Consider the following 24,578-nt stretch of genomic DNA (forward strand, 5'->3'; position numbering starts at 1 on the left):
CAGCGCCATCTGGTACTCCCTGCCCCCCTTTCTCTCTTGATAACTGAGATTATAGGTTGGCTCCACAGCTGCCTTGGCTGGAATTTCCATCTGATAAAATGAAGTCTGGAGCCACTAGGATTGCACCAGGGGCTTAGTAAAAGCTCCCCCACCCCCACCCCAATGAATGGGGCTTCTAGTGAGATTCCTGGAAAGGGAGGGCACTAAGCAGTTGGTAATTTAGCTGGAAATCTTGTTTTTCCTCAGGCACAAGGCTTCATCTGGATTCCTAGGTGAGGAGGGCTTCTTCGCTGTTCTCCCCTCTCTCCCACACTCAGAATTTCCTTTCTTCCTATCTGGCCCTGCTTTTCTTTCTTATTTTGAGACGGGGTTTCACTAAGTTGTCAGGCTAGCCTTTACTCACTTACTCTGGAGTAGCTAGGGTCGAAAGCACTCTCCACCCACCCGATCTCCCAGAAAGCACACTTCTCAAACAGACTCCGGCTCTTCATTTTTAAACTTAAATTTACAAATTGGTTGACAGTCTCATATTCCAACCTGGTCTAGCAGAACTTTAGGTCCTCCACTTCCTGCGTGCCGACTATAAAGTGTGAGCCACCACTCCCAGTTACACAGTAGCTTAGAAAAAGAGGACAGGATTGAGTCCAAGATAAACGTTGTCATGTCTTTGTGCCTTACGTTTCTAATATAGGGGTGAGTATTAGAAATACGGTTAAGAAGTATGCACTTTGAATGTAAAGTGCTTTTTACATTTACATAAAAAGCATTGTATTAAAATGATCTTCTTGGACAGTAACAAAAAGTACTTCCCTCCAGGAACTCCAAGCCAACATTCTTCCCAAGATACAAATACAGAAGAAAAAAAAATATTCCCTTATTAGTGTCTCAGTAATTACTGGCTATGATGAGGACAAAGCCTCCCCAGTCTTCTGATAGCCTTTCTCGCGTGGTATGGAGAATTTCCAATCAAACACCGTAAGTGAAAGTTGCTACGGTATTCTTTTAAAAAACAACCTAACTAATAGCTGTCCTGCCCTTTTGAAAGGACACGTGGAAAGTGCTGGAGAGACGGGCTTAATGACAAGGCCCCAAACGAACGCCCTGCCTCCATGCCTTGCAGTTTCATAGTCCAAGCACTGTCACGTTTTCAAGGACTCTGCGCGGTCGAGCGTTTAATTTTTGGTATAAGTCAAGTCAGGGGAGACATTACCTCATGTTACTGAAAATAAAAGGTCGAGATCGCCGCATCAAGGACACAGGGCTGCCGGAAACGAGGATTGCCAAGGCCTAGCTCACTCTCAGGGGGAAAAAAATATACCCTTTTGCACATTTTTTTTCTTTTTTCACAAAGTGAGAGGTCTGGTGGGGCAGGGAGGGGACGGAGGCCACGCTATCCTAGCCCGGGGGTGGGGAGGGGCGCTCGGCTCTGGGGTCGGCCAAGAAGACGAGGCCATTTCTTTCACTGAGGGTCACAACCGAGCATCCTGGGGACCTGTACAAGTCAGGCACGTCTAACCTCCGCACTGGGGGGCTGCGGACTGACGTGTTCCATTTCTCAGAGACACCGCGCGGCGGCCGAGCCATCTCCAAACGCGGCGCCAGACCCAGCTATCCTCGCGGTCCCCACTAGTCTCAGACTCAGACACCGGGGGCGCGCGAAGCCTCAGGCCGCTGGCCCGGCAGCCCGACAGGCTGAGGGAGAAGGACCCAGGACGGGGTGGGGGAGGGGCGCAACAACCTTCGCGGCCATTTTGTCCTCGCCCCACTTCCGTCTTCTCTTCCCGGACTCCCCCTCCCTCAGGCTCTTCTCTCCGGCGGTCCGGGGTCCCGAGAGGCCCCGAACGCGGAGAACACTGCTCTCATTGGTCCGCTGTGAATCCACCCGCCTCCCTTCGTCGGCTTCCTTCCGCTCCCTCCCGCACGCGCTGACTGGGCGCGCATGCGTACAGGCTGCCGAGTCCCTCCCCTCCCCCGCCAGCCGTGAGTGACAGAGGACTCCCGCGCGCGGGCTCTCGGCGCCCCGCCCTCCCCTTTCCCCCGGGCCGTTCGGAGAGCGGGGGCGAGCATGAAAGTTCCAGAACGCTGCGGTCGTGCGTCATCGCCAGGTGGGGCGGGGCGAGGGCGGGACCTAGGAGAGCGTCTCGGGCGTTCATTGGTGCTGTTCGAAAAGCCCCATCGTCCATTGGCTAAGGAGCCATGATAGGCAGCGGGACGGGGCGGGATCCTTCTGGAAGGTTCTGAGACAGGGTATAAGAGACAGTGAGGCGGGCGGAAACCGGTCTCATTGAACGCGGAGGCAGCTTGTGAGGTTTTGTGTGGTCTCGTCGCCAGCACAGCCGGGCCTACAGGCAAGGTGAGGCCTGGGGCTTGGGTGGTGGCGGGTGGCCTGCTTTACTGCAGAGCGGCGGGGCACTGAGGCGGCGGGCGGGGGCTTAGGCCGCGGCCTCCGGGGACCCGGGCTGCAGCTGAGGAGGATGGGCTTAGGTAGGGCGGCGCCGCCATGGCCTTGAGGCTCGTCGCGGCGGGGGAGGGGTGCCGCAGCCGCCCGCGCCGCTCCCTTTCACCCGTCTGCGGATTAAACGAGAGGGTTTCTGACCGCGGCCCAAGGGCGAGCTGCTTGGAATATTTCAGCAGGCGAGTCTGGCGCCGCAATGCGCGGTCCTGGCGGCTGGAAGGGGGGAGGGGTTGGGTTCTCCGAGTTGAGGCCACGTGCTCAACCATTGTCGCAGACCGTCAGGACAGATGGTTCTTCAGCCAGGGGCGGGCTCTGCCAGGGTTGGCACGGCTACCGGACTGCAGCAGTGCCGCCCTGACTGAGCCTTTTGCGTGGCCTCAGGTGATAGGTCTGGGCTGATGAGGACATACGGATTGCGGGTCTGGAAGCTGGGGAATAGCTGCTTAGCCGTTTTCGTGTTTGGTTTTCTTTCAGCAACCATGTCTAAGGGACCTGCAGTTGGTATTGATCTTGGCACCACCTACTCCTGTGTGGGTGTCTTCCAGCATGGAAAGGTGGAGATAATTGCCAATGACCAGGGTAACCGAACCACGCCAAGCTATGTTGCTTTTACTGACACAGAACGATTAATTGGGGATGCCGCGAAGAATCAGGTTGCAATGAACCCCACCAACACAGTTTTTGGTAAGTAGCCAGCTTTTACGTGGGATAGAAGCTCTCTAGATTACTGTAGTTTAAGAGAAGTAACGTAACTGATAAAACCCGGGCAGTATTTTTGGTATTAAATACGGGCCACTCCTTTCCTGACCCGGAGCTTAGCCTCGCCTAGCCCGTATGTCCGCTTTTCCTTCCGGCCCTCGTTTTTGGTAGGGACCACTCCCTTTAGTGTACAATTTACTTCACAACTCTCAGCCTCGGATTTAATTGATGGTGGAGTTTAATGAGATACACACTTATTTTGCAGATGCCAAACGTCTGATCGGACGTAGGTTTGATGATGCTGTTGTTCAGTCTGATATGAAGCACTGGCCCTTCATGGTGGTGAACGATGCAGGCAGGCCCAAGGTCCAAGTAGAATACAAAGGAGAGGCAAAAAGTTTCTACCCAGAGGAGGTGTCCTCTATGGTTCTGACCAAGATGAAGGAAATTGCAGAAGCCTATCTCGGGAAGGTGGGTTTTAACTGCTGTCAATATGGGGTGGCTATTCAAGCATTCTTCTGTTCAGCGCAATTTGCTAAGGTAACAATTGTGTGATTGTATTTTCTAGACTGTTACCAATGCTGTGGTCACAGTGCCAGCCTACTTCAATGATTCTCAGCGACAGGCTACAAAAGATGCTGGAACTATTGCTGGCCTGAATGTCCTGCGAATTATCAATGAACCAACTGCTGCTGCTATTGCTTATGGGCTAGATAAGAAGGTATGTGTTTCAAGCACATGTTTTGCTTAAGATTAATTTGCACACCAGAGATGTGAGCTAAAAGTTTTTCTTTCATTGACAGGTTGGAGCTGAAAGGAATGTGCTCATTTTTGACTTGGGAGGTGGTACTTTTGATGTGTCTATCCTCACTATTGAGGATGGAATTTTTGAAGTCAAATCAACAGCTGGAGACACCCACTTGGGTGGAGAAGACTTTGATAACAGAATGGTCAACCATTTCATTGCTGAGTTTAAGCGAAAGCACAAGAAGGACATCAGCGAGAACAAGAGAGCTGTCAGGCGTCTGCGTACTGCCTGTGAACGGGCAAAGCGCACCCTCTCCTCCAGCACCCAGGCCAGTATTGAGATTGATTCTCTCTATGAGGGAATTGATTTCTATACCTCCATTACCCGTGCTCGATTCGAAGAATTGAATGCTGACCTGTTCCGAGGCACTCTGGACCCTGTAGAGAAGGCCCTTCGAGATGCTAAACTAGACAAGTCACAGATCCATGACATTGTCTTGGTGGGTGGTTCCACCAGAATCCCCAAGATTCAGAAGCTTCTGCAAGACTTCTTCAATGGAAAAGAACTGAATAAGAGCATTAACCCCGATGAAGCTGTTGCTTATGGTGCAGGTAAGACCACTACATAGTTGTCTTTACAGTCCTAGCAAGTCCCTCTTTAAAGAGTGGCCTAAATCGCTATGATGATGGATTCCAAAACCATTCGTAGTTTCCACCAGAAATGCTGTGTTGGCTAGTTCCTTCCTTGGATGTCTGAGCGACTGAACTGCATTGAAGTGTGGTTGGACTTGGGTGGTGAGTTTTCTAACATTTCTTCCACTTTTACAGCTGTCCAGGCGGCCATTCTATCTGGAGACAAGTCTGAGAATGTTCAGGATTTGTTGCTCTTGGATGTCACTCCTCTTTCCCTTGGCATTGAAACTGCTGGTGGAGTCATGACTGTCCTCATCAAGCGCAATACCACCATCCCTACCAAGCAGACGCAGACTTTCACTACTTATTCTGACAATCAGCCTGGTGTGCTCATTCAGGTATTTTAGAATTTTGTTTGATTTTCTAGAAATCCCAGGGAATGAAGTCTCGCTGTGATGATGGATTCCTAAACCATTCGTAGTTTCCACCAGAAATTCTGTGTTGGCTAGTTCCTTCCTTGGATGTCTGAGCGACTGAATTCTTTCCCCTAATTGAGCTTAAATTCTACAGAACTGTTTTTCTAAGTCTGATGTCTTATTTCTGTTTTCCTTCAAGGTCTATGAAGGCGAAAGGGCCATGACCAAGGATAACAACCTGCTTGGAAAGTTTGAACTTACAGGCATCCCTCCAGCACCCCGTGGTGTTCCTCAGATTGAAGTTACTTTTGACATTGATGCCAATGGCATCCTCAATGTCTCTGCTGTAGATAAGAGCACAGGCAAGGAGAACAAGATCACTATCACCAACGACAAGGGTAAGTATGGACATAACTCTCGTCTGATGTGACTTCGTCTTACAAGTATTATGACATTTTTTTAGTTTGATTTTAGTTTATGACTTATGATTTTGTGACTTAACAGGCCGCTTGAGCAAGGAGGATATTGAACGCATGGTCCAGGAAGCTGAGAAGTACAAAGCTGAAGATGAGAAGCAGAGAGATAAGGTTTCCTCCAAGAATTCACTGGAGTCCTATGCTTTCAACATGAAAGCAACAGTTGAAGATGAGAAACTTCAAGGCAAGATCAATGATGAGGACAAACAGAAGATTCTAGACAAGTGTAATGAAATCATCAGTTGGCTGGATAAGAATCAGGTAGGTGTTCTGTTGCCAATAAGGGGAAGGTAGTAGACTAGACTGGGCTAAAGTATAGGGGTCACTGTGATGAATGGTCCAAACATTCGCGGTTTCCACCAGAATGTAAAGCAGTGTTGGCAATTACCTTCCTTGGATGTCTGAGTGACTCTAAAGCTAAGGAAGTAGGTTCCTGTTAGTTACATAGGCTTAATTTGCAGCCTTACAGAAGTTAACTGTTTGTGGACCATTTAGTAATAGTGTTTTTTTTTCCTACTCAGACTGCAGAGAAGGAAGAATTTGAACACCAGCAGAAAGAACTGGAGAAAGTCTGCAACCCCATCATTACCAAGCTGTACCAGAGTGCTGGTGGCATGCCTGGAGGAATGCCCGGGGGCTTCCCTGGTGGTGGAGCTCCTCCATCTGGTGGTGCTTCTTCAGGGCCTACCATTGAAGAGGTGGATTAAGTCAGTCCAAGTAGAGGTGTAGCATTGTTCCACAGGGAAACATTTGAAGGACCCAAATTTGCAAAGTTTCATGGCAGTTTTTAAATTTAAACTGTTAACAATAAATTACTGGGCATTCTCAATACTTGAACATGGAACATGTACACAGGAAATAAAACATTGCACTTTATAAGCACTGTATCCTAAGTGGAAAACGCAATGTCTAATATGGTGGAAAATGGAATGTCTAAATAAAACTATTTAAATTGGCACCATACAGTTGTCCTGACTAACTTTGGAATTAAGGGTGGCTTTTGTCAAGGAACAAATTAAATGCAGGAATGAGAGATACTACCCTAACACAATTCTAGTACCCTCCGGTGGGTTTTTCAGCTTAGCCTTAGGCTAAGAACCAACATGAGTTCAAAGCTGAAGGTGCTGGGGGTGGTGATCTCCAGGCAAAGGCTGAAAGGTTTGCCAATGGTTATAGAAATTGCAGGATATGATATGTAAGAACTTTGGCTTCCTTACCCATCTAAACAATAGCTTTACGTAACTTGAGGTTTGAGCTGCCACCTAGTGGCCGCCCTTGTTATAAGTGTCACAGTAAGGGTGCTCTACAGCATCCAGCAAAACCTAGTGTTAAAAGTTGTGGCTGTCTGGTGCCACATGGCATTAAAGTCTTTGACCCCTCAGTGTTAAACTTTAGGGATGGGGTTAGAGGTATGTAGTGCAAACTCACGAGGATTGAATCAGCTGATTTCTTATGCTAGGAAAAGGTACATCTGCAGCCTAAGGTTTTGTATGTTTTACTTGGGCCACTTTGCAGTTTTTTATTTTTTACTGGTTACCTGGCAGCACTGCCATAGAGTGGAATGTTTTGAAGCCACAATAGAATTAATACCTGCAGGAGTCTTGCCTCATTGTGTATCAGTGGAGCACATTTGGGAGTTGTGCTTCAAATTTTATGCTAACTTCCAGTATTAGCCTTGAAAAGCATAATGCTTGCTTTCTGGCTATTAAATAATCATTTTTAAAAATTTGTATATGGGTACACAGCTGGAGGTCAGAATTTCCAGACAGATTGAGAATCTTAACTGTGGGCATTGTTTTTGTGGAAAAAGTCACTGAAGACTCAGGATGATTTTCAGTGATAGCATTCCCATTGCTATTTGTTTCGATCCCAATTTTCAAGGAAGGTAAAATAACCTTAGTAGCTGTTCAATCTGATCTCACATTTTGCCTGGAAGTACTGTACTGAGGTCACTGGCATTCACTACCATGCCAGGCATTAGTTAAACTTTAGTTATGAGGCATTTTTTTTTTCCAGGTTTCCTTAAGCAAAATTCTCAACAGTATTATAGTTCAAATGTAATACTGAGTTCTAAGCTCATAAGAAAATTAGTTCTGATGGAATAGATTGAGTGGGACTGTTTTAAGTGGCAAGACCTGTTTCACATGATTTTATGCATATTGATTTTAAGACCTCTTTGTCCAGCAGATGGCAGTAATTGTAAAGCCACTGACGGAATATTTTTCTCTTGGTTTTTCAAGGCAGGATTTCTCTGTCCTGGAACTCTAGACCATGCTGCCCTGAGTGTTGGAATCACTATGCCCAGCAGGAACAATTTTGTTGGGTGCTTTTTGCTTGTTTTTACTTTGTTGCCTTATTGGCAGCATGACAAAAGACAAGTTAATGATAGACTGAGCCAACCCCAAACCTCCACATCATGTCCAGGCATAGTGAGCAAGTTCCTTGCTAGGGAAAGGGTAGAGAATCTAGTATGTGAATGAAGGTAGACAAGTATAGAAACAAGGCTCAGTGGCTAAGAATGCATTCTTGTCTTATCCTTTGAACCTAAACTCTGACCTTTGGAAAGACAATGTGCTAGGGAACTGAGGCTCAGGTGGCAATGCTTGCCCAGCAGGATTTACTGCTGGGCACCAAGTAAGACTTTCATGACACTGACTAGTGTAGTACTTGGGAGGTGGTAACAAAGATCACGGAAGTTGAGTTGAGCATTGTCTGTGCTTGTATAGTGAGTTCAAGGCTAACCTTGACTATAACATGTCTAAGAAAAGGACAGTTTTTGTTGTGCTTTTTTAAAAAAGATTTTTTATTAGGCATACAGTGTTCTATCTGCATGTATGCCTACAGGCCAGAAGAGGGCACCAGGTCTCATTAGAGATGGTCGTGAGCCATCATGTGGTTGCTTGGAATTGAACTCAGGACCTCTGGAAGACCAGCCAGTGCTTTTAACCTCTGAACCATCTCTCTAGTCCAAGACAATTTTTAAGTTCATATACCATCTGTTCTACTGCTTTTTCTCAATATTTTGTGTATGTTCACAGAATGACAAAGCAATTTAGTTAGCAAAACTACATCATTGTCATTGTTTCTTAGTCCCAAATTTCCCTTAGCCATCCATTTTTGAACATTTTGCAGATATGAAAGCATGTAACACAGTAGTCCTCTGTAACTACTTTAACATATTTAACACCAAGTGGCTGTAGAGGGGGAAAGCAGAGAGAGTAACAAATGTGAGAGAACTGTTGAAAGTATTGGAATGATGGAGAAGGACTAGAGTGACTAGAAATGAAAGTGTTTTCCTATTTACAATTGTCTAAGGCTAGGGAAGGTGCCTCAGGCCTGTAATCCAGCACTTAGGAGGAAGATGTAAGAGGGATGAAAGTCTGAGGCTGTAGTGGTATGCCATGTTTTGATCTATATTTGCAGTAGGGCTCAATTCAAACCAAAGTTTCCACTCTCGGGTAGGAAATACTAGACTTGAAAAGAAGGCCAGCTACAAGTAAGAAACCAATTGAGCCTTAGAAAGTTCAATAGAAGCTTTTTTTCTGTTGGTTTAGTATTTCTCCTGTCCTGTGCAGAGACCTGCTGTGCCCTCTAAAGGTGTGCAATGCTGAGCAAATTACTTTTCTGAAACTACCTGAGAAGTGAAGGTTAGAGTACTCGACCTTAGGATCATCAGGAGAATGAAGTGAGCCAGCCTGGCAAAACATTGAGCCCTGCAGCTGACTTGGGAGAGGGCTCGGTAAATGGGACTATCATTAGGTATGAGTAAACACAATTTCCTAAGGGTGCCATAAAATGCACCAAACACACATAGATAGCTTAAAACAAACAGATTTATTGTCTCCAGATAGAGACTGGAAGTCTGAGTCAACATTTGGGCAAGAGTCATACTTGCCAGAGAGGGGAATCTCCAGACTCTCCAGTTACCTGGCTGGCATATTGTGCTTGTCAATGTGTACATTTAGCCTCTGAGAAGCATGACCCTAAACATTCCCTTTCCAGGCCACTCAGTGAGGACCCAACTTTCAAATTTGGAAAGTCACTCTCTCAGGTTCTGGATTAGGATTCAATGGTTGTTTAACCCACAGTCATCACATTCCTGGTTGTCATGGGGGAAAGAATCTCCCCAGTTCTTGTGTAAAAATAGAAAATGAACCTAAGACGAATCCAAATACCTGTTCTTTAGTGAGAGCAAGTGAAAGGCCTTTCACCAGCACTGCCCCCACAGCAGGCCACCAGATGGAGAACTCTTTTCTCTTCCTCCTTCATCATCCCTCCATTGTCCCTCTGGAATCCCAAACAATGCCTAATTCTATTATTTCTAGTGATTTCCCCGTGGATGGCAGTTTATTTCTGTCATCAAGTCTCTGATGAAATCTATAGCCATGAAATGTTTAGGCCAATCTCAACAAATCGTGTATAGTGTTAACATGTCACAAGCTGCCCGCGGCCTGCATTAGGTGGTAATTTGGAAGTGAGAGAAGTGATAATATAAGGCTGGGCTTCCTTTGTGAGCTCGCATTAATGCTGTAGCTGGTGATGTCAATTGACAGCCCATCGATTTGGGCTAATAGTGCATGGAGGGGGCAGAATTGGGGCAAGGCAGGGAATAAAGGATATTGACATCCAGTCACCAGGATCCCGGCAGCTTTTAATCTATTATTGCCCTCTTTTAATGCAACTTTCCTGTCAACTGCATTTCCCTCTACTAGCTCTGCCTGCTGAGCTGAACTGTGAAGCCAGTGGGGTGCCACCCCCAGAGTGGCTCAGAGTTCCCCAGTATTGATTCTTTGATGCTCTGGGGTGTGAATTATAATTATTTCATTAAGCCCTTTAATGGGTATCAACCATGAACCTTCCCCAGCCCAGGCTGAGGAGGCCAGGGCGAGGTTCACATCATTAATCCATGTTCATCTCGTTGCCACCAATTGTCCAACTCTCGACCCTTACTTATTATTTTTTTTTCTCCTATTATCGCGTCTAAGGTTTTAGCTTGAAGCAGGTCGATTTACTCCCAGAGAGGAACTGGGAAGAGGAACTGGCTGATTTGGGGAGACCTGAGGGGAGGCCACAGCTGAGCAGATTGCAGAGCTGGCTATTCACACTAAGGGACTAGTGTAGCACACCTCAGACCAGCTCTGCCAAGCTCTAGTTGGCTTGTGCAGGGAGGTGACACAGATCTTGGGACAGAGCAAGAGGGCTTGTAGCCCCTTGTGTCTGAGTCCTGTGTGGTGGTTTAGGAATATTCCACCCCCTTGCTTACATCATTCGTCATTTGCTAGGGGTCTATAGGTTCAAAGGAATGAATGCCTTATGCCTGCAAGCAGCTTAGACTCCAGGAAGCGGGAGAGGCATGAAGATGAGGATAAATAGCAGACACTGCTAAGTGTTGAGGGAGCCAGGGAACCCAATAGAAGGGACACTGGACCCACACTTGGATGACAGAAGCCTTCCTGGAGGAGCCAGCACCTAAGCTAACCCTAAGGGATGAGTAGGGAAAGCTGGAAGGAAGGAGGGCACGTTAGTCAGTGGCAACAGTAGTTGCCAGGATCTGAAAGTGAAGATGAGTAGGCACATGAGATTTGGGGACCTTGAGTAACTTTGGCTTTCCCACCACCCACCCCACCCCATTTTCAGCAGCACTAGATCGAACCTAGGGAATCATACATGGAAAACTCTACAACAGAGCTCCAGCCAACTTCATCTTCCAACCCACTGCTCTCTGATGGTGAGTGTTACTAGAAACCATGGGAAAGCATTTCTATGCTTTCTTCAGATAGGTGAATTTCATACTTTGTCCCAGCCATCTCTCCAGCCCTGAGTAGTATTTTTAAAATATATCTATAATCTCTTTTTACATTTCCCCAGTAAAGTTGCTATCTAATTGTGTCCCTAGGAATATGGACTAGCCTTGGGCACTGGCTTATAACAGATACATGGTTTACAAAATGACTCTGGTGACCCTCCAAATCTAGATTATCAAAGCCGTGTGGCTGCCACCTGGTTCTGTGGCTATTCTCTGCAGGAGTCTAAAACTGACCTGCAGAAAGTCTGCTTTTGGTGAGCCCTCCTTTGGACAGACTGCCCAGGCAGAGAGGTATATAAGCAGTCTGTGGGTTCCAGGCACAGGAATGAAGAGGAGGAGGAAGTAAACAGAGACAGCTGCTGCCGCCACCAGCTGTCTCTCATGAGAGGCCACACAGATGAGCACAGCCATCCCTAGGCCCAGAAGCAAACTAAATGTTGCTGGAGATCCAGGTTTTCAGCACTGTTTGAGGGTAGTCTCAGCACTGTTTGTCACACAGTAACTGAACTGGGACACTTAGTTTGGTTAACTAAGTTTGGTTCTTCACATTGTATGTGGTTAAATTGGATCATCAAGTTATTTATAGAATGCTTTAAAATTAATAGTATGAGATTCCTTTCCCTAATTTATTTTCAAGTTTTTTAAAACATGATTTCAATCTGCTTTTTCATATAAATATTAAAAAATGCACCTTTAAAATAATTGTGTTTCTTCTAAGCTTTATTTATTTTGACTGAATGTGTATTGGTGTTTTGCCTGTATGTGTCTGTGCACCATGTCCATGCTGTGCCAATGGAGGCCGCAAGAGGGTCAGCTCCCCTGGACCTGGAGTTACAGGTGGCTATTAGCCCCACATAGATGCTGAGAATTGAACTCAGACCTAACCACTGAGCCACCTTCAGTCCCTCATTATGTTTCTTTATTGGTGGATAGTTTATTTTTGTTGTTTGACAGAGGGCCTCATGGAACCCAGGATGGCCTTGAATTTACTATGAAATGGAAGCTGGCCTTGAACTCCTGATTCTCTGCCTCTACCGCTCAGGGGCTGAGAGTACAGGTCTGTGCTGCCATGTCCAGAAGTCACCTCAATTTCTGGTAAAATGGCAGGCTAACTTATGATGGAAATGTTTATTGACTCTATAGATCAAACAGAGTAAAACTTGCAGTCTGAAGAATATGCTCTCTCTCTCCATTACTTAGGGCTTCAATAAATCTGTCAATAGGTAGTTTAAAATGAAGAACTCTTGTGTTTCATTTCTTAAATTTATTCCTAATCATATTGATTCTTTTGTTTTTGATAAATAACTCAAAGGTTGAGCTCATCTCAGCCCCCTGAGAGTTAGGATTATAAATATGAGCCACCACATCTGGCTAATTATATTGTGTTTGGTGCTATTGTAAATGGAATTTGTTTTCAAATTTCTTTTTCTAATTATTTATTTCTTTTATACAGGAATAGCATCCAATTTAAATATTGACTATATATTGTATTAACTTGCTACATTCAATTATCAATCCTAATAGTTGCTTAAGGGACTTTTCTGTCTGCTATATATTGTGATCTTTGGGTTTTTAGGTGCTTGCTGTTGCATGGATGGAGAGTTGGTATATCCTCAACTTAAAGTAAATTTGTTGTGCATGGCAACCTACCCAAGACAAAACTGCAGCAGAGACAACGATGGTATCTATGTGTCTGAAAAGGGAACAGTGCAGCAGGCTGATGAGTAAGATCTAAGTTAACCAGTTCCAGAAACAAGATCCTGAATTAAGTACAATTTGGGTGTCTTTTGGTGAGGGCTTGGTCCAGGTTCATGTAGCTGAATTCGATAGGCTTCTGATTGGCTTTGAAAAAGAGTTGTTTTGAGTTCAATACAAAAACTACAATTTGCAGCAACGGGAACAGTCACATTCAGTCTGACAAAACACCTGGCATTACAAAAAGCATCTTGGTATTATGCTGGCTCCAGGGCACAGGAATAAGTCCACTAAGACTCCTTGTTCTTAGGGTCCTGCGACAGGAAAATCAATAAAAGGTTTTCAAAGGCTGGAAAAAGAAGAGGGATCATGGGGAGGTTGGATAGCTATTTTCAAACAGGTGAAGAGTGTGAATATATCCAGTCCGACTCTAGTTAGAACTGACATCTGTGTTGGTGCAAGGGGAAGAAATAGCAAAAGTTTGCTCTGGAGCTGTTAAGTTACTTTTTGGTTTTTCAAGACAAGGTTTCTCTGTGTAATGCTGTTCTGGAACTTGATTTGTAGACCAGGCTGGCCTCAAACTCAAAGAGACCCGTCTGCTTCTGCCTTACGAGCGCTGGGATGAAATATTAACAGCACTATTCACTCCTCTAACCTGGAGTCCTCTGAAACACTCTGCGACGTGTCTGTGTGTGTGTGTGTGTGTGTGTGTGTGTGTGTGTATGTGTGTGTGTGTGGTGTGTGTGTGATGGTGCACACTTTAAAGATTTTATTTATTTATATATTTATTATGTATACGACATTCTGCTTCCATGTATATCTGCACACCAGAAGAGGGCACCAGATCTCATAACGGATGGTTGTGAGCCACCATGTGCTGGGAATTGAACTCAGGACCTCTGGAAGAGCAGTCGGTGCTCATAACCTCTGAGCCATCTCTCTAGCCCAATGGTGCACACTTTAAATCCTAGCACTCAGGAGGCAGAGGCAGGCTGATCTCTGTGAATTTGAGGCCAACCTGGTCTACAGAGTGAGTTCCACAACAGCCAGGGCTACACAGAGAAACCCTGTCTCGAAAAACAAACAAACCATCAAACAACCACCACAGCAACAGAAATCCCTGAGATCTACATCCCCCCTGATGACTGATCTCTGTCCAGATCCCATCAGGGGCATCATCAGAAGGAGGCTGAAAGCTGAAAGAATAAGAGGTCCCACCTATATGTTTGCTGCCATGGAGAGCACCCTGAAGATAGTACTTGGATTTAGTCTCCAGCTTTTTAGTTTGTTTGGTTTGGGATTTTTTTTGGGGGGGGGCAGGGTCTCATGCACTTTCTTGCTCGTCTGGAACTTACAGAGATCCTTCTGCCTCTGCCTCCTGAGTGCTGAGATTAAAGGTGTGCACCACTATGTGCAGTTAACACATTTTTTCAAGGCAAAAAGGGGGAGGGAGGTGGAGAGATGTCTCAGCAGTTAAAACAATGGGCTGCTTTCTAGAGGGCTGGCTTTCAATTCCCAGCACCGGCATGGCAGCTCACAGCTGTCTGTAACTCCAATTCCCCAGGGACCTGGCACTCTCACACAGACATACATGTAGGCAAAACACCAATGCACATAAAATAAAAATAAAAATTAAAAAATCTGCTTTTTTTTTGTTTTTTCGAGACAGGATTTCTCTGTGTAGCTTTGGAGGCTGTCCTGGCACTCGCTCTGTAGATCAGGCTGGCCTCGAACTCACCAGAGATCCTCCTGCCTCTGCCTTCTGGTTGGTGGGACTAAAGGCATTTGCCACCAACGCCCGGCTTATTGCTGGCTAATTTTTTTTTTTTTCTTTTTTAAAGACTTACTTATTGCTTCTTCTACTGCCGGAAAACACCAAATGGCAGATGGCGCCAGTGCAGCGGGAGGGCCTGGAGGACCCGGGGGCCCAGGATTAGGAGGCCGCGGTGGCTTCCCCAGAGGTTTTGGCGCTGGTCTCAGGGGCTGCTGTGGTGGTCGAGGCAGTGGCCATGGTCGAGGCCTCGGGGCTTGTGGAGGTAAAGCAGAAGACAAGGAGTGGATCCCCGTCACCAAGCCTGGCCGCCTGGTTAAGGACATGAAGATCAAGTCCTTGGAGGAGATCTACCTGTTCTCCCTGCCCATTAAGGAATCAGAGATTACTGATTTTTTTTTTCTGGGCTCATTCCTGAAGGATGAGGTTCTAAAGATCATGCCAGTGCAGAAGCAGACTCGGGCTGGCCAGCGGACCAGGTTCAACGTATTAAGTTTGTTTGGCAAGGTGGAGGTGTTTAAACTCTCACTCTGCATAGTTATTTACATTAGGTTTCACCCGTGTGAATTTCGTACCGGTAGAGAGAGAAATAAGTTCCTCAAATACCTTTGATTGGCATCACAGTGGCCTCTCTTTCCTAGAGGAGCACCACAGGTCAAAAAACACAAACAAACAAACAAAAAGCAAAACAAAAAAAGGCTTACTTACCTGGGCGTTGGTGGTGCACTCCTTTAATCCCAGCACTTGGGAGCCAGAGGCAGGCGGATCTCTGTGAGTTTGAGGCCAGCCTGGTCTCCAGAGCGAGTGCCAGGACAGCTTCCAAAGCTACACAGAGAAACCCTGTTTCAAACTCCCCCTCCCCCCCCCCCAAAAAAAAGTCTTTTTTTGTTCTCCCATTATTTTGCTGGAGTTCAGAGAATTTGCTTCTTGAAATATATTCTCTTTCATATAACCCTATTTCCCTTCTCCTTCCCTGTCTCCCTCCCTCCTCTCTTTCTCTCTTTCAAGACAGCCTCTCATGTAGTCTAGGACAACTTTGAACTACTAATCCTCTGCTTTTAACTCCCAAGTGCTGGGATTATAGGCATGCACTACCACATCCACCCTTAAAATATTTAATTATGAAAAATAAAGAAAAAACACAAAAGCAAAAAAATTTAATTATGGTAAAATACACATAAATTTCCATTTTAATATTATTCTTCTGAGACAGTCTCACTATGTTGCTCAAGTTGGCCTCTGTGTATGTTCATGCTTATGTGTGTAAATGTACACGCGTATGCAAGCATGCAGAGGCCAGGGAATACCCTTAAGTGTTGTTCCCTAGGCACTGTCCACAATTTTTTGAGACATGATCTGCCACTGTCCTGGAAATCGCCAGTAGGCTAGGATGACTGGCCAGTGAACCACAGGGATCTTCCTTTGTCTACCCCTCCAGCATGCTAGGGTTACAAATGCATGCCACCACACCTAGCTTTTTTCACATGGATTTCATGGATTGAAATTAGATCCTTATGCTTGCAAGGGAAGCACCAACTGAGTTATTGTCTCAGCCCTGGTCTTGAACTCTTGATTCTCTTAAATCAGCCTCCCAGGTGGGGGCTGTCGGTGTGAGCTAGCATATCCAGTTTCCATCTTAATAATTTTCAAGTGCCTGTCATTCAGGTCAAGCTCATTCACACCCTTGTGCAGCCCATCTCTAAACTGTTTTTAGTTGGCAAAACTGAAATGTTGTTTTTAAACACACCTCATTTTTCCTTCCCCAGTCTTTGGCAATTACTAGTCCCCTTCCATTTCTATGAGTTTTACTATTCCAGATAGCTCATATATTATATAAAGTATACTTGTATAACAAACTAACTTCAGATTATTTTGTGGTACTAGAATAAGCAGATACCACTGAACTATGGCCCCCAGCCCTTTTTATTTGCTTATTTATTATTGTGTGTTTATATATTGTATGTGTATGTGGGAGAGTGTTATGATGTTCTCATGGAGGTCAAAGGATAAAGGATAACTTTATGGTGGAGTTGGTTTTCTCTTTCCACCTATATATGGGTTCCAGGGATCAAACTCAGGCCATCAGGTTTGTGCAGCAAGGGCTCTACCCATTGAACCATCTAGCTGTCTTTTTTTTTTTTCTGATTTTTTGAGACAGGGTTTCTTTGTGTAGCCTTGGCTGTCCTGGAACTCAATCTGTAGACCAGGTTGGTCTTGAACTCACAGAGAGCCACCTGCCTCTGCCTTCTGAGTGCTGGGATTAAAAGCATGTGCCAACACACCCAGCTCATCTTGCTGTTTTACGTTTTATTTTGAGACAGACTCTCACTAAGGTGCTTAGACTGGCCTTGAGCTGTTGTCCTCATGCTTCAGCCTCCCAAGTAGCTGGGGTTACAGGCATGCATCACTAGGTCCAGCTAAATTTCACATTAATAATCCTATTTGAATGTAGTAATAATTTTAAATGTTAGAAGGAAGGGCAGAGCCCTAAGGAAGAGGCCTGGGCCATTTATTTTCATTTTAGGTTCTCAAAACACTAAGAAATGCCAAATCAAGATTAAAAAAAATTGTGGCTTTAAAAATGTTTACACTCATATTTATATAAAATATAAATTTATACATATATAATTTGAATTTTTAGAAACTTTAGCTGTGCTGTCAACTTTGGAAAAAAGTATCCCAGTTTACCGTGTTGAGTTGGCATTGTACAAAAATTAACAACCATATTGGTCTAGAAATGTTGAACTTAATTTTTTTTCCATTTGTACAGGGGTAATGCACTGTATTAAATATGTAAGGTCTTAAAAAAAAAAAAAGAAGGGGTTTTGAGAGCCCATCCCATGTGAAGGGCTCTCTTGGTCTGGACACATGGGGAAGGGCCTAGGTCTGGCCCAGGATGATGTGGTAGACTTTGGGGAGCCCCTTTTGAGGGCCTTACCCTGCCTGGGGAGTGGAGGGGGGGATGGCTAGGGACAGGTGGGATCTTGCAGGGGAGGGGAGGGAGAGGGAGAAGGGATTGACATGTGAAGCAAGCTTGTTCCTAATTTGAACTAATAAAAAATTTAAAAAATTGTTTATACTTTCAGGGCAGTGGTGGCACACTCCTTTAATCCCAGCACTTAGGAGGCAGAGGAAGACCTATCTCTGTGAGTTTGAGACCAGCCTGGTCTACAGTCCCACGACTGACTCCATAGCTACTGAGAAACCCTGAAAACAAAACAAACAAACAAACAACAAAAAAAACCAAGCCAGGCGGTGGTGGTGCTCACCTTTAGCCCCACCACTCGGGAGGGGCAGAGGCAGGTGGATCTCTGTGATTTCAAGGCCAGCCAGCTCTACAAGAACTGGTTAGAAATGCAAGCTGGGTGTGGTGGCTCACAGCACTCTCTGTGATTTTTTTTTTTTTTCAAGACTGGGTTTCTCTGTGGCTTTGGAGGCTGTCCTGGAACTAGCTCTTGTAGACCAGGCTGGTCTCGAACTCACAGAGATCCACCTGCCTCTGCCTCCCAAGTGCTGGGATTAAAGGCGTGCGCCACCAACGCCCAGCAGATCTCTGTGAATTTGAGGCCAGCCTTGTCTACAGAGTGAGTGCCCAGATAGCCTCAAAGCTACACAGAGAAACCCTGTCTCGAAAAACAAAACAACAACAACAACAACAAAAAGAGTTTGTGGTCAGGACTGAAGAGACGGCTCAGTGGTTAAAAGCACTGCCTACCCTTCCAAAGGACCTAGGTTCAATTCCCAGCACCCACATGACAACTCACAACTGTCTGTCACTCCTGTTCCAGGGCATTTGACACCCTCATACAGACATACATGCAGGCAAAAAACAAAAACAAACAAAAAAGCAAAAACCAATGCAAATAAAATAAATATTAAAAAAGAAAAGTTTGGGGGCAGCCTGGTCTACACAGTGGATTCCAGGCCAATGTAGACTATAGCGTCAGACCCTGACTCAGACAAACAAAGCATAAAAAAATTAAACTTAGGTTTTTGACTCCAAGCTTAAATAATGACTATACTAATCGCTGCTGAGTAGGGCTGTCCTTTCGGGGTGTCTGACACAGAATATCCACCTGACCCCATCCCCACCCTCACCCCTGGTCTTAGCACATATTTTCAGCTTTAAGCGCACTTCTCACACAAGCAGCTTGGCATTATAGCTACAATGGGAGTTGCCCTTGTATCTCCTAAGCATGCCTATCATGTAGGCAGTCTCGGAGGAGGACTGGCTACCATGGAAGTAGTGAAATTGCCAGTTCTGAGAGTGAGTTTTCAAGAAAAGACCTGACAACAGGATTCAGAATTGCTGCCCGGGAGAATGGGTGCAGAATGAGAAGAGAGTTGAACACTATTATTTCCAGCTCTCCGCCAGGCACCCTTGGCACAGGGCCAAGCCCACAAGCACACCTCCAATCTCTGGGGGAAGCAGCATGGGCTGTGCGTTCATTCCCACCTTTCATCTGCAGCAGGCCGCCTCTGGTTGTTGGGCATCCACAGCTTAATTTACCCAATCGAGCTCTGGGTTTCCGTGGAAAACAGTCCAGGCGCTGCAGCCATCCATCAGTATTCTCTTCTCAGTCCCCGGACAGCTGCTCACTCTGGGCTGGCTCAACCTGTGCTGACCTCATCTTCTCACACAGAGCAGAGGAGGATCTGGGAAAAATTAGTTCTATTAGTGACTCCCTGAAACACTCCGTTTACTTGTGATATGACAAATATTTCAGCCATTAGGATCTCTCGGTCTCTTATCATCTTAAATGCACTCACTTACATTCCAAATCACTACTTAATTTAAAAGCCTATCTGTGAGATTGTGACAGGCCTAGAGAAAGGGAGAGACAGACACTCACTGTGCTCTGGCTGGAATAGAATGAGGCTGGGAAGTTTGATTGAATCTTTCTCTCCAAGACTTATGCTCAGTCAGGTACAATGTAAACACTTAGGAGGAAAGAGACTTAAAGGGCATCCTACACCGCAAAGATGGATACACTCTGCTTTGAAGTGGTCAAGCGTAGTGGTGACCTCAGGCAATGGCTTTATTGCTGGTGTTCCCATGTTCCCTGACCGCCCCCACCCCCAACACACACATACAGTGACTCATTCAGTGAATGTTCATTGAACCTTTGACAGATGCTAGGCAGCATGATAGATTCTGAGAGTGCAGGGATGAGGGAGCCATGAGGCCATTCTTAAAGCTGTTCTCAGCCTATTATTAATGGCAAAACATCTCAGCCCTTACTGTGTGCCAGGTATGCTAAATACGACCCATGGTGGGTTTTTGTTTTGTTTTTTTCATTGTACTATTACAGCTCCAAGTCAGTCCACATGTTAATCTCATTCCACAAATGAGAGTAGTCTCTCCTTCTCCCCACCTACTCCCACTCCCCCATCTTACCTTATAGCCCAGGCAGGCCTTAGCTTTGTAATCCTCCTGCCTCAGCCTCCTGAATGCTGGGATTCCAGCTGTATGCCAACAAGCCTGGCTTGTCTGACTCTAGTTCACAGTATTACACACTGTGTGGTACTGTTGCCATTGGAACTTGCAACTGAGAAATTCCTAGGCTAGATCACATCCTGTAGACTTGTGTGTGGTGTGGACAAGCCACGAATGGGCTATATCAGTGATAAAACTCCCTCCAGGATGAGAGTGAAAGATGGACAGAACTCAAGACACTTGCCATCACTAATTAGCTGTCACACAGATGGAGGTCTTGTTAATTAAGTCATCTTTACTTATTCCTTCTTAACTTTACTATCTGTTTTTTGCTTAATTATCTCTCTCTCTCTCTCTCTCTCTCTCTCTCTCTCTGTGTGTGTGTGTGTGTAGGTGGTGTCTGTGACACAGCATGTGTCTGGGGGTCAGGGAACAACTTTGTGGAGTCGGTTCTCTCCTACCTCTTATGTGGGATCTGCCAATGAATGAAGTTTGCCTGCCTTGTGTGGCAGGCATCTTTATCTGCAGGGCATCCCTCAGGCCCTGTGGTGTTTGTGAGTGTGTGAGTGTGTATTTGCAGGTGCATGTACACATGTGACTTACAGGTGTGGTCCAGCTAATCCAACAATGGCTGCCTATGAACAGAAAGTTCAAGAATCCAGTGTTTATTCAGTCCATGAGACTGAATCCTGAAGAAGTAGGTTCTAATGCCAGTGAAGGAAAGGACTTGCTAGTGAGAGTACAGGCAAACAGGCAAAGATCAAATGCTTCCTTTTTCCATGTCCTTATGCAGGCTGCCAGCAGAAGGTGTGGCCCAGATTTAGAAGTGTATCTTCTCACCTCAAAGATCCTGATTAGAAGTGGATCTTCCCACTTCAAATTATTTAATTAAGCAAAGATCCCTTACAGGTGAGCCCAGCCATTTTTGGGCTTTAGTTAATTTCACATATAGTCAAGTTGATAACCAAAATAGCCATCACAAATTGATGTTGGATCTCTTCCTCAGTTGCTCTTCCCCTTACGTATGGAGGCAGGGTCCCTTGTTTAATCTGCAGCTCACCTTTGTGGCTTGTCTGGCTTGCCAGCTTGCTCTAGCTGATTTGGACCTTAGGACTGCCCTTTGGGATCACTGGTGGGCCTCAGGTTGGTTCTGAATCTCATACTTTTTGCTGAACTGCCTTGCCTTCCCCTACTTTTGCTTTAACTAGGACTCTTCCCTTTTGAGAATCTGGACAGCCTTTGTCCCCTAGGCTTTAGCATTTTTCAGTTGCATTAACAGGAAGCAAGGGGGGCTGGAGAGATGGCTCAGAGGTTAGGAGCACCGACTGCTCTTCCAGAGGTCTTGAGTTCAATTCCCAGCAACCACATGGTGGCTCACAACCATCTGTAGTGAGATCTGGTGCCCGCTTCTGGTGTGCAGATATACATGGAAGCAGAATGTTGTATACATAATAAATAAATAAAATCTTTAAAAAAAGGAAGCAAGGGCTCTCTTTGCCCCATCTACTTCGAGAATGAAGACCATTCTCAGCAATCAGACCGTCGACATTCCAGAAAATGTGGACATCACTCTGAAGGGCTCACAGTCATTGTGAAAGGCCCCAGAGGAACCTTCCCGAGGGACTTCAATCACATCAATGTAGAGCTGAGTCTCCTCAGGAAGAAGAAGAAGAGGAGGCTCCGGGTAGATAAATGGTGGTGTAACAGAAAGGAACTGGCCACTGTCCGAACCATCTGCAGTCATGTTCAGAACATGATCAAGGGAGTCACACTGGGCTTCCGCTACAAAATGAGGTCTGTGTATGCTCACTTCCCCATCAACGTCTTTATTCAGGAGAATGGGTCTTTGGTTGAAATCCGAAATTTCTTGGGTGAAAAATACATCCACAGGGTTCAGATGAGAACAGGTGTTGCTTGTTTGGTCTCTCAAGCCCAAAAGGATGAATTAATCCTTGAAGGAAATGATATTGAACTTGTTTCAAATTCAGCGGCTCTGATTCAGCAAGCCACAATAGTTAAAAACAAAGATATCAGGAAGTTTTTGGATGGTATCCATGTGTCTGAAAAGGGAACAGTGCAGCAGGCTGATGAGTAAGACCTAATTTAACCAGTTCCAGAAACAAGATCCTGAATTAAGTACAATTTGGGGTGTCTTTTGGGACAATAAAGATTTGTATTGATATAAAAAAAAGGAAGCCAGGAAGGAGAAATACATTTCTGTTTTGAAACATGACTTCATTAATTAGCTAATTTGTGATAAATTGTAATCACACATAATTAAGACATTCACAATGGCACATCTTTCAGTGAAATGGTGACATTAAATGAATGTATTTATTACCTTAAACACTTATGATTTATTCTTTCTCTTTACCAGTATCTTGGTGACTTTTGTCCAACAATCCCTCCCTGCTGTCCTCTATTTTATTCTCTGTTTACTCTCATATTTTTAATTACTTTTATTTTTGCAGCACCAGGGATTGTACATGCTATGCAAGTGTTTTGCAACTGAGTGATGGGGGATGTCCTTCTGTATATATGTTTCTCTTATTGGTTGATGAATAAAACATTGATTGATCAGTAGCCAGGCAGGAAGTATAGACAGGGCTACCAGATGAAGAGAATTCTGGGGAGAAGATGCAGGAAGGAGCTGCCAGGGAGACTTTGTGTAGCCGCAGAAGGAATAACAGGTCCAGGCATTCTCTGGTAAGCCAAGACCACGTGGAAATACTTAGATTAATAGAAATGGGTTAATAATTAATAGAGAGCTAGCCTATAAGAAGCCCGAGCTAGTTTATAATTAATATATAAGCCTCTGTGTGTTTATTTGGGACTGAAGGGCAGTGGGATCAGGTGGTACAGAAACCACCATCTTAACTGAGCCATCTTCCTAAGTTCCTTTTCTTTTTTTAATTTTTATTGTTTTATGTGCATTGGTGTTTTACCTGCATGTATGTCTGTATGAGGGTGTCAAATCACTTTGAGAGGGATTACAGACAGTTGTGAGCTGCCATGTGGGTGCTGAGAATTGAACACAGGTCCTCTTGAAGAGCAGCCAGTGCTTTTAACCGCTGAGCTATCTCTTCAGCCACTGCCTCTAAGCTCCTTTTCTATGTTTTATTTTGAGATGAGCCTCAATTAGATGCCAGAATTGGCAACGAACTCCTTATATATCCCAGTCTGCCTTGAAACTTGTGATCCTCCTGCCTCATTGAAGAGTAACTGTGCCATCAGGCAGGCCTCGTCTTTTTTTTTTTTTTTTTTTAAGATTTATTTATTTATTGTGTATACAGTGTGTGCCAGAAGAGGGCACCAGATCACATTACAGATGATTGTGAGCCACCATGTGGTTGCTGGGAATTGAACCCAGAACCTCTGGAAGAACAGTCAGTGCTCTTAACCCCTGAGCCATCTCTCCAGCCCCTCGTCTTAATTTTTTAGGAGATGGGGTCAGGCGGTTACTTGTAGCTAGGCCGTAGGATTTAGGAGGGTTCAGAACACTTCAGGGAAGCTCAAGGTGCTTTGGATGACATGATCCAGCCCCTTCCACAGCTCCGCCCCACTCACTGCCAGCCCCTCCCATAGCCCAGCTCCTGCCACTGTCCAGCCCCGCCCATGGCCCAGGTCCTCTCTCAGCCCAGTGCCCCCTCCTCCCATGTTCAGGGTGTCTTTCCAAAAAGAAAAAGGAAGTTAGGGGTACAGTCTCAAGATCTGAATTCTGATTTTGGCTTTTTGTTTGTTTGAGACTGGAGTTCACTGTGGATATCCTACCTTCCCTCCTCAGCTTTCTGACTGTTGGGATTCATGTTTTTAAAGGGCTACCTAACATTTTTTTGCTTTTGTTTTTGTTTTACATAGAAAACACTAGTTTCAAAATGGGAATTAGTTTACCACAAGATCCAGCAATTCCACTCCTAGGCATATAACCAAAAGAAGCACATTCATATAACAAGGACACATGTTCAACCATGTTCATATTTGTAATAGCCAGAAACTGGAAGCAGCCTAGATGCCCCTCAACGGAAGAATGGATAGAGAAATTGTGGTACATTTACACAATGGAGTACTACTCAGCAGAAAAAAAACAATGGAATCTTGAAATTTGCAGGAAAATGGATGGAACTCGAAGAAACCATTCTGAGCGAGGTAACCCAATCACAAAAAGACAAACATGATATGTACTCACTCATATGTGGACCTGCTTTATGATACATAGTAGTGACCGTGCCTTATCAGAGCTGTTTTTAATGATGTTGCTCAGAATGGTTTCCTCCCAGATGATGATTGAGAAGCTAATTTAAAAAAAAAAAATGGTGCCAAGTACCACAAGAGTAACAGAACTGTGCTTTGTTGTTGTTTTTTTTTTGTTTTTGCTTTTTTGTTTTTTGTTTTTTAAATGGAGTGTGCTGGATGTCTCTACAATTTTGTTCAAATGACTGCAGA

General features: G+C 45.0%; 1 protein-coding gene, 4 non-coding genes and 1 pseudogene across 5 annotated transcripts; all 6 read left to right on the forward strand.

The window, feature by feature from the left end:
• Positions 1-2,308: 2,308 nt before the first annotated feature.
• On the forward strand, positions 2,309-6,386 carry Hspa8 (heat shock protein family A (Hsp70) member 8). Its single transcript, NM_001246729.1, is given in 9 exon segments — positions 2,309-2,353; positions 2,930-3,139; positions 3,420-3,625; positions 3,723-3,875; positions 3,958-4,513; positions 4,730-4,932; positions 5,150-5,348; positions 5,455-5,687; positions 5,948-6,386. Coding segments are annotated over 8 exon segments (1,941 nt in total). The 5' UTR covers positions 2,309-2,353; positions 2,930-2,934; the 3' UTR covers positions 6,134-6,386.
• On the forward strand, positions 4,576-4,663 carry LOC100689269 (U14 snoRNA). Its single transcript, NR_045134.1, has one exon. It is a non-coding gene; the product is annotated as a U14 snoRNA (small nucleolar RNA).
• On the forward strand, positions 4,981-5,067 carry LOC100689270 (U14 snoRNA). Its single transcript, NR_045135.2, has one exon. It is a non-coding gene; the product is annotated as a U14 snoRNA (small nucleolar RNA).
• On the forward strand, positions 5,748-5,836 carry Snord14e (small nucleolar RNA, C/D box 14E). The gene is given in 1 exon segment (NR_045136.1): positions 5,748-5,836. It is a non-coding gene; the product is annotated as a small nucleolar RNA, C/D box 14E (small nucleolar RNA).
• An 8,835-nt stretch (positions 6,387-15,221) lies between the features above and the next one.
• On the forward strand, positions 15,222-15,354 carry LOC113831392. The gene has a single exon (XR_003484759.1). It is a non-coding gene; the product is annotated as a small nucleolar RNA SNORA64/SNORA10 family (small nucleolar RNA).
• Positions 15,355-21,576: 6,222 nt separating this feature from the next.
• LOC100762579 lies at positions 21,577-22,913 on the forward strand (annotated as a pseudogene).
• The last annotated feature ends 1,665 nt before the right edge of the window (positions 22,914-24,578 follow it).

This window comes from Cricetulus griseus, chromosome 4, assembly GCF_003668045.3.
Source record: "Cricetulus griseus strain 17A/GY chromosome 4, alternate assembly CriGri-PICRH-1.0, whole genome shotgun sequence".
Lineage (NCBI taxonomy): Eukaryota > Metazoa > Chordata > Mammalia > Rodentia > Cricetidae > Cricetulus > Cricetulus griseus.